At 41.8% G+C, this 10,286-nt stretch overlaps 1 protein-coding gene across 2 annotated transcripts in view; it reads right to left on the bottom strand.

Annotated features, from left to right (window-relative positions):
* The window catches only part of rap1gapb (RAP1 GTPase activating protein b), a 111,347-nt gene extending 101,848 nt beyond the window's left edge, over positions 1 to 9,499 (bottom strand). For both annotated transcript variants that reach the window (XM_084062089.1, XM_084062087.1), the window contains exon 1: positions 9,312 to 9,499. In XM_084062089.1, coding sequence (XP_083918215.1) covers positions 9,312 to 9,355 — 44 coding nt within the window. In that variant the 5' untranslated portion in view covers positions 9,356 to 9,499. The remainder of the gene's footprint in view (positions 1 to 9,311) is intronic.
* Between the last annotated feature and the right edge of the window lie 787 nt (positions 9,500 to 10,286).

The following is a 10,286-nucleotide window of genomic DNA, read 5'->3' on the forward strand; positions in this document are numbered from 1 at the left end:
TTCTGAAAAAAACGTATGTTTCTATATCAGTGGTGCTCAAACTTTTTCATGTCAATGACCCCCAAAATTATATTTATTTGGCCGCTGACCCCCATCTCAAAATATGTTGTTCCAGGGACCCCCCAGAAGCAAAGAATATAGACTTACAAATGTTTGCTTTAAAAAATATATATAATTCAAAGATTTGCACAAATTTTCTCAATTTTTCAAAAATAGCAGATCTACAAGCTCGTAGCGTGGCACTCGGTGCGGCGCTATGAGCTTGTATATCTGCTATTTTTGAATAGCCAAAGTGTAAAATAATGCTTTTTTAGCTCAAATCAAAAAGTGACACAGATGCTTCTCCAGGTCTTAATGGGTTAAATGGCATAAAGGTCACAGGAGTGATTTAAAGCAGTGAAAACGGAGGCGTAAAATTGACGAAACAAGTTTGTTTTGGATCTGTTGTTCGCAGAGAAGGAGGGAAAGAGGGAGGCTATTGGTGGCTGGCGCTTGCCTTACCATTTACTCTGACCTGCATATCAATCAAGCCAGGCAACAATTCTCCTCCCTAGATCAATGGCTCAGACTCGAGTAAACCTTTCGCCGTGGGCAATCAGTTTCTCGGCTAATCACTGCTTAGCCCTTCCCTCCCAAAAGGCTGAAAGACGTGTCATTGTCATTGAAACTCTACGCACAGACAGTCCTGTGTCATCTCACTCAGACGGTCTGAGTGAACTGTAAACCTTAAGAAGGAAAGTGTCTTTCTAATCCCTACAATCATTTCCCTTCAGCATATCAGAAATCACCTTTAATCCCAGGTCTAAGACACTGCTGCATGTGCCTTTGGCATGGACATATGTCATGCATTATGCATGTAGCCTTTGTGAATGCCTAAAGTGCTGGATGTATTTGCATGCAGTTACAAGTCAATATGAATGTGTTGACATTGATTCCATGGCGTACTTTATTGATCCCTTCCCCCGTCCCTTTTGTCATGCAGAATCTTTGAGGTTGACAGATGAGATACGCGCGGACATCAGGATCCAATTGAGATTTACCCAAGAAGAATCCGGTACACAGGATGCATTCTAATGGCCTAAACTCACTGTGAGTTTTTATTTTATATTTTTATTATGTTTTAAAGTCCTGCTGGCTGGGGGCTCTGGATGGATTAGTACATCCAATACAATGCAATCTGTGTCAATGTTGAGGAATGGCTCTATGGCTGGTGCAACATTCAGTAGCGTGGGTACACCACTGGGGGGCAGAGTGCAGCTGAGTGGTGGAAAGGGACAAAAGTACTCAAAAACAGTTCTTAAGAAAAATCTTGAGGTATTTTTTACTTTGCCTGGGTATTTCCAATCTTACTTCTACTCCACTATAATATCTAAGAGGCAAATATTTTACTTTTGACTCCACTACAAGTACCGTAATTTTCGCACTATAAGCCGCACCTGAATATAAGCCGCAGGAGCTAAATTGAATGATTTGAACATATATAAGCCGCACTGGACTATAAGCCGTGGGTGTAAAATCCCTAGATTTAGGAGGTCCCCTAGTGGCCGTTAGCTATAAAAATCCATAGATAAGCCGCACCGTTATATAAGCCGCAGGGTCGAAAAATGGGAAAAAAGTCGCGGCTTATAGTCCGAAATTTACGGTATGTGAAAACACTAGTTACTAGTTGCAGATTTTGATAATGTACATTTGAAAATGTACATCCACTTAATGACTACAGGTATTTTACTTATAATGGAGTATTTCTACACTGTGGTATTGCTACTAAAACATCTGAGTACTTCTTCCACCACTGCTCGTAGCCATACATCCCCATAATATCTACTCTCCCTCTCACATAAGTGGTTCTCTCTTATTATCTCTCTCTCTCTCTCTCTCTCTAAATCTATGTCTGCCCCCGCTTTCTCTCACATTGCATCTCTTCCATTTAAGTTGATAAAAAAAAAAGAACTATGTGAACCCGTGAGGTGATGTAAGAAAATGCAACTGTAAGACATGCAAGTGTCATAAACCAGACGTGTTGCAATTTCACAAATAATTTACCTTGCACAGCACGAAAACACAAAGACAGACAACAAGATAAAGTACACCCACTATGTTGATACTAGAAATGTATTCATAGTGTTCTGTTTACTACAATTTTGTTTTGAAATTCCAATGTCAGTTCAGTCAGTAGTTATTTGACATTGGAGCTGTGTTTGTTGCCCGGTGTTGAGAGTGGAAACAGTAAGGTTGTCAGCCAGCAGCCCGCTTCCTTCTCCTCTTTCTGCTGACAAGAGCTGCTTCTATGTTTTGGTGTTAACAGTTAGGAGATGGAAACAGAGCAACATGACAACAAACTATGCCTCCATATACCACGGGGGCTGTGTTTTGTTTTGCTCACAGAAGAATGCACAAATGGCAAAAGGTTACAATCAGGCATGCTAAAAGGCATACACTGCAAAGTGGAAGGCTTAGCTCGTACTTCAGATGTACAGTATTTATTTATTCAGGTTTACTTTCTGGATACCATACTGTACTTCCAGAAACTTGAACTTTTTTTTTAATTAAAGAAATTATCATATAAAAAAAGGAAAGATCTTCCTTAAAAACTGCAAAATCTGAAGTATTGTTTAAAATGTTATCTCTGAATGTCTGAAAACAAGGAAAAGTCTTGCATTTGCTTTTTGCTGGACCGTCTAATCAGAAAAACACTCATTTGACAAGAGCATAGGAAACAGCATGGCACCTAGGGCAAATGCAAGTCACCTTAAGAGGTAAACAAAGAAGTGAACTTGCCATATTCTATAACACAAAGTAGGACACATGGGTGAAATTGTGTGACCGCTCATAAAATGATGGACAGGCAAGAGCACCTCCTTAATGATCTGGGATCAGTGCTCCTCCTCTGCCAGGCCTCATAAATAAGGGTTATTGTGATGGTTCAGCATATGAAGTACTACCATGTACAGTATAGCCAATCTGTCCTTGAGTGACATGAAAAGACTCATGAAATGTCACAATTCTTTCAGCTCATAAAACATAATGATACAATACAAAAACAAACAAAAAAGACACAGACAGCTTTGGCAGCATTTGGCTAGAGGCTAAGGCTATGTTCACCCTAGCTGTTGTTTTAAACAACAGGCACCACCTTTTTACATGAAACCCTATGAGAGATTACCATAAGGCGTCCGCATAGCTGCCGTTTTTAAAAGGCGCTGCGGGCAAAGCGCTTTTCATGGCTGAGCGGAGCGCTTTCAATAGTTGAGAATGGTTTAACTAAGAGGTCTTCAACAGGGGGTCCGGGACCCCTAGGGGGTCCTCAGAGCTACTATAGGGGGTCCGCCAAATCGTTGTGTGATTTTTACATTAACCACTTCAACCAAGCATCACTATTCTGAGGAGAACTTTAGCCAAAAATAGCAAAGTGGTTTGATGAAGGGGGGGGGAGCAGACTAAGTACAGAGTGAAAGGTCAGGTTTACTAAGTATTGTTTAAGTGCATGCATGGTTACATGTCTGGAAATATACATTAACAAAAGTGATGCCAACATGATTGTGCTGTGAAACAAGTCTATGAAGCTGCCTATGAAATCTATGAAAAAAATAATATTTTATACAATATATAATGGGGGTCCCTACTTTATCTCGCTCTCAGCCAAGGGGTCCTTGGCCTGAAAACGTTGAAGACCCCTGGTTTAACTTATTAAGAAATGCGCTTTTGACGTGGACAGCTTTTTATCAGCAGTTCAATCACGACTGCGGACAAATACAGAGCTACTTTTCCCAGCTGATGGGTCTGTCTATGCCCCAGCTACCGGCCACGGACTGGCACGGCCACTACTTAAAGCTGACATTGTTTCTGCTCCTGTACCTAATACCTACTGTATACCCACCTGCAGACCCTATATGCCGAGAGCTGTGCAAGCTTCTCAAAAGGGTAAAAGCCGTACCTACTTCAGTCCTACCACAATGTTTTCTCTACAGAGCTCGACACACTCGGCTGCACCACCCTTATGGAGTGCAATATCCTGACCAGTCCTGGGCCACCTGTGAATCCCTGAGAATGGCCAGCAACAGGGCGCCTGCTGGCCTAGAGGTCCAGGCGCATACATATAGGCTCTAACGTCACGAGTTTGAATCCCGATAAGGATATAAGGATAAGGATAATTCCTTTTAACAGGTCATTCATGAAAGTCCTTGCGGTCTTGTTTCCAATGAGAACCTGTGAGCAATTAGGGGTTAAGAGTCTTGCTCAGGGACAAATTTCATTTCATCGACACATATGCTGACCTGGCCTGGAATCGAACCTGGGGCAACCAGGGCCTCTGGCTCCCTAGGCGGGCTCACTAACCACTCAGCTATGGCCGCCCCAAATCCCGACGACCTTTACTGCGTGTCACTCCCCATCTCTCTCTCTCCCTATCTTCACTGTACTACTATCAATAAAGGCAGAAAAGCCCCAAAAGACATATATATATAAAAAGAGAATGGCCAAAACAAGCTGCAGCAGAGCTTGGAGAGAGCTGTGCCCTTGCCACGTCATAATCATTATGGAGCCAGACATCACCCAAATAGCCCAAGGTCGGGGCGGGCCATCTCTGTCGCTGCACTAGGGACTTCTAGAGGTTGTCAGGGTGCCTGTTGTGTGGGGTGCAGAAACGAGAGGAATAGTGTGTTCCTCTGCATGCTTTTCATCCTCCCAGGAGCGCCAGTAGCTCAGGGGTAGAGTGGCCAGTAGAGAGGCCGGTTCCCAGTGAAAATGATATAAAAAGAGAAAATGATATAAACCAGGTGTGCACCGCACAGTAGTACTATAATAGGTTTTGTGCACGTAAACTTGTGCTTGGCTTGACTTGCACTAAACTTGCGACTGGCAATCATCTTTTCCTTCAAAGCTGACAGCTGCTCTTCAGGAAGGAATAGGCTCACGGGGTATTGTTAAGCCTCGCAAAACATCATCAAGCAAGCAGCCTACTCCACGGTGCTCCATTCAAGTTTACCATCACAACCTCAGGTCTAAGAACATAAACCTCATCTCACATCAAGAGAAGTCTTTTAGCCCATGTTTGTGTAAGGGCCATTGTGAGGGGGCGATGACCTTGTCTGTTTGTCTTCATGGTGGTGTGTGTGTGTGTGTGTGTGCAAAAACGAATAATGAATACAATCCCTATTCCCTACCTACCATTCTGAGCAAACCAATACCCAGCATCCTATTCCACTGGTTTTGTCAAAACAATAATTTTGCCTATTTCACGTAATTAGTGGGTCTGAATGTAGGCTATTGTTCAGTCAATAATACAACTGTTGCTATAAGGATGTAATTTCTAGTCCCATTAATAAAAGTCTTTGTGCAAAGATTCCACAGTATCTGCTAATTGTTTGTAAAAATTCTGATGCTACAACAATTTCACCAAGGACATGAACAAAGACACATTATTCAGTTGTTCAAGGCTTGTTTTTTTCCTCATTCAGCAATTTGTGTTATTCATACATGTTAATTTCCCTTCAGGGACTTCTATCCAATCTCTTTCTAAGACCATTTGTCAATGCTTTTGTTGGATAATTAGCCATTTGAGAACAGATGACAGAAAACAACAAATTTGACACATTAATAACTTGGTGGTAAATGTGTTAATGCTTGTTCCTTTCACTCTTGTTCCTTTCACAATGAGATGGCGTACTGACGTCGGCATACTGCCAATCCACCAAAGAAGACCCGTAAGCCTTCAATGTTCTTGCATATTTGTCAATAGTTAGAAATGCATTCATTCCAAACAACAGCTCAAGCAGTTAATACATAAACCATATACAGTACTGATTCTGCTATTACCTTCCTGTCCTGATATTATGGCAAACAATCATCTTAAAATATGCATCAAAGTAGAAAACCACCGATATTTAGCAGCAGTAAACACTCTTGCACTTCATACTCCACAATTTACAATGTATCTCCTTTTTCCCCTCCTGAAGTACTGTTGATGGGATGACTACAAAATGGCCACACAAAACCTCAGTGATCCTGAAACTAAGCACTTAATTACAGATCGCACCAATAAATCAGATGAGAGATGTGATCCAGGGAGAAGACAAATCAATGAACTTTGATCTCACAGAACAAGTAGTCGGAAAAGGTACAACAAAGGAATGGAAATACTTGGCTCAGGGCACAGGCGGAATAAATCTCATTGTAACTATTCATTTTATGCAACTCCTCACTCACTAGCACAGCATTATTTCTGAAATGTAATTTAAATGTTCCCCCATAGTTGCATCAGTTTGGTTTATAGTCATTTCAATTTTTCATCTTTTGCAATCTCATGCAATTCCACAATTTGCTACACAGCACACCTGCCCCATAAGCTAAATGTGGTCATTCAAAATCATATAGAGCAGTGTTTCCCAAACGTTTTCAGCTCGATACTCAATGAATGAATTTGGTGTCTCCCCAGTACCCAAATATATAAAAATACATAATTAATTAAGAACTTATGCCCCATTTAATAGTGAAAATAGCCGATCTACAAGCTCACAACGTGTCACATAGTGACACGTTGTGAGCTTGTAGATTGGCTATTATCACATATTATTATCTCATTCTTATATATATATATTTTATAATGGGGTTTTTATTTAAATTTTGACAATTCTGAAATTCAAACATTTAATGTTCGAAGTATTTTCTTCAAAACCTTTAGAAATAATCATTTTAAAATGGGTCCGTAAGCCAAAAATTGGTCCCGGCACAGTCTTTGGGAACCACTGGTATAGAAGATAAGATATGCTCTGAATGGACAGAGTACATCCCTGGAGAGTGTTTTGCAGGCAGTGCCCAGGGACTGCAAAACACTATTGTAGAAGTGATTTCAGTGTCTGCTGCATTCTGATGGCGTTTACATTGCATGACTGAGTGCTTCACCGACTCTCACAAGCTCACAGAGCTCTCACAGAAAACAGTCCTATTGAAGGAAGCCCTCACATTCCAAGGGTGCACTGCACACAGTGACTGCCATACAAAGGAAAAGAAAAACGGTCACAAATGGAATACACAGATATTTGACTAAAATATCTACATGTGTGTCTCTTTCCCCATTAGCCTGTTTATTGTTTCAACAGAATAAATGACATGTCTGTCAAGCTAATGCTCACGGGTCGATTTAGAGTAAACAAAGCAGGTGTTGAATGACATGTTTTTTTCTTCCTGTGAACTGCAATTCACAGTTTTAACCAACAACAACTGACAAAAAAACAGTTCCTCTCATAAAATAACATGACAATATCCACACATATTTGCATTTGTTTGGATTGCAGGGAGTATTTTTGATGCCAGCAAGCAGCAAACAGCCTAACTAGATATTGTTGTTAACCACATTCATGAACTAATGAGGCACACTCAATAACAATCCCATCGAGCCAACCACACTGGACAGAGGTCATCTCATGGTATTGCTTTTGTCTATTAACTAAGTACATGTACTCAAGTACTGTACTTAAGTACACTTTTGAAGTATTTGTACTTTACTTGAGTATTTCCAATTTCCAACACTTTTACTTATACTCCACTACATCTCAGAGGCAAATATTGTACTTTTACTCCACTACAGTTATTTGAAAACTTTAATTACTAGTTACTTTGTAGATTTTGATTATTATTACAAAACATACGTTACAGCCCTATACATTTCGGCCATTTGAAAATAGCCGATCTACAAGCTCACAATGCGGCGCGATGCGGCGCATTGTGAGCTTGTAGATCTGCTATTTTCAAAAGATTTTAATACATTTGAAAACTCGAAATGGGACATTCTGCACAATGAGTCCATTTACTTTTGTTACTTTAAGTACATTTTGATGCCAATACTTTTGTACTTGTAGTACATTTTTTTAAGTTTTGATTTTTACTTATAACTACATTATTTCTACATTGCAGTATAGATAATTTTACTTAAGTAAAAAAATGTGAGTACTTTTCCCACCACTACAGTTTTTTCTTTATCTCTTTGACTTTCACCCCGCTGACCGCATCAGCGTTTGGTATAGCTTCCTCGCTAATGACAGCGCAGAGTGCCAGGCAGGAAGTGACCTTGTCAATGTCGTCTAGGTGTGATAATGATGTTGTAGCGGCGGCTAGGAGCTGTGCAACTCCCCTGGGTCACCTCTCACACCTTTCTCTATCTCTCTCTCTATGCCTGTCAGACACTGGCTAGACACCGAGCTCAGACAGGTACTGTACAGTCATGCTGCTCAGTGCACAGCGGAGTACTTCTGACAGACTGCTCTAAACCAGTGGTTCTCAAACTTTTCAACGTCATGGTATCTCCTTTAACTCTGACAGTGTGCAAATGTGAACCAAATGGACCCTAACGGGTCCATTTGGTTCACATTTGCACACTGTCAGAGTTACAGACTGACTTGTACGCCGGGTCAATTTATTACATTTTTATCCCACGATTTTGTAACCCATTTTTTTTCACACAGTGCCAATTCGCCTATGTAATCCTGGGCGCTACTCTCTCTCTCTCTCTGCCAGCCTGGGGAGAGCCCAGAACTTGCCTCCTTCAATGCATGAGGAGCTATAAAAGCCGCTTCTTATCACCTGATGGGGGGGGTCCCCGGTTGGACGTAGTGCTCGGAAGGAACAGGTTATTCCAACCAGTTCATTTCCCCTCCATCAGACGCCCCGGCTGACCAGGGGGAGGCAGTACAGAGACCAGGATTACTGCATGATTTTGTGAGGGTACTGTACCTACACTAGGGGACACAGAATATGCAAACTGCACACAGAAAGGGTCAATTTAGACCGGCCTAAAGGAACCCTGAGTCCCTGGAGCCCACTTTGAGAACTCTAAACCTCTTCTCAAACTTTTTTCATTTTCAAGGACCCCCAGTTTGCTATGCATTTGGCCACGGACCTCCCATTTGATGCATTTGGTTTTATTTTTCAAATCTCTGTGGGACCCCAATCTACATTGTAAAGTGAGTGTATATTTAACCCTGAGAGTGTACAAATTGGAACCAAATGGTTCCATTTGCATCCCCAGCAAAAATGAGGAACAGTTTAAACACTTATGCTCCATAAAATGTTTTGGCTGTTCAAAAATTGCCGATTTACAAGCTTACAATTTATCTATATTTTTGAAAAATCTTCTCTTAGGGGGATCCTCGGCACTATATCTGTTCAAATGGAGCTCCGTATAGACAAATACATATACATTTGGGCATCCTTGCCATTTTAAAATTGAAAATTGATTATTTGTTTTACAGTGGATCTAATCGATTAGTTCAATTAGCTGTTCCACCCCTACTTTATTGTCCTTCAATCATCCTTACCCGCCGAAGGCTCCAACAGTGTAACTGCGTTTCCTCTGAGGCATGCTGGCTGCTGAAGGGTGGAGGACGATTACCCACACGTAGCGTACGGCTGAATATCAGTGAAGTTCACAGCACTTACACACTCCAACACGTTCCTCTCCCAGAATCTCTACCAGCTCTCTGTGTATGTGTGGTTATTCCTGGTGACCTGGTCTCTAAACCTCTAGACAGAGTGAGTATGAGTGTCTGTGTTTTGGCAGAGTACATTTAATGTGTACACACCCCTCCCTGCCCTCCACCTTTCTGACTGACGGCCTGCCTCCATCCCTCCCTCCCTCCTCCCCCCTCCGTCTATGGCCTGACTCAGTAGCTCCTACCGTTTGTGTGACTGAAAGGTTGCCCTGGTAACAAGCAACCCCCCCCCCCCACACACACACAGACACACAGACACACACACACAGTGTTACCCTATTCTTCTTCAGTCTGTCAGGGAGAAGACACAACTCCCCACCACTGCTCTCGACAGGTAAAGCCTGGTTTTGTCGCGCACCTAAAATAACAGATCTACAAACTCACACCTCGTCGAAAACTTCGACAAGGTCTACAAGCTCACAACACGGCGCGATACGTTCTGAGCTAGTAGATTGGCTTACATTTTTGCTTTTCTATTTTATTTTTTAAGAAAGAAAAAAAACATTTAAAAGGAAAGGATAAAATAGGCTTGGTTAAGTGGTTAAATGACCCCCCCAACCCCCCCATACCAAATAGAGCAGGAAAGGCCGATGCTATCCGAGGATGTCCATCACAGAGCAATCTGGGTCTCAGTTTTCTCTAATTTGAGCACATACTGTAGTACCTGCCTAGACTCAAACACACCTGGGGGTGCACACCCTGCCCGCACCTGCATCTCTTGTTCTACATCTCTCCATTGTGACCTTCAGCGTTGCCTCTTCCTGGGCAACAGACTACTGATCAACCCCACAAAATGACCTG

The sequence above is a fragment of the Gymnoscopelus microlampas genome (assembly GCF_963454915.1).
Source record: "Gymnoscopelus microlampas genome assembly, chromosome: 7".
NCBI classification, from domain to species: domain Eukaryota; kingdom Metazoa; phylum Chordata; class Actinopteri; order Myctophiformes; family Myctophidae; genus Gymnoscopelus; species Gymnoscopelus microlampas.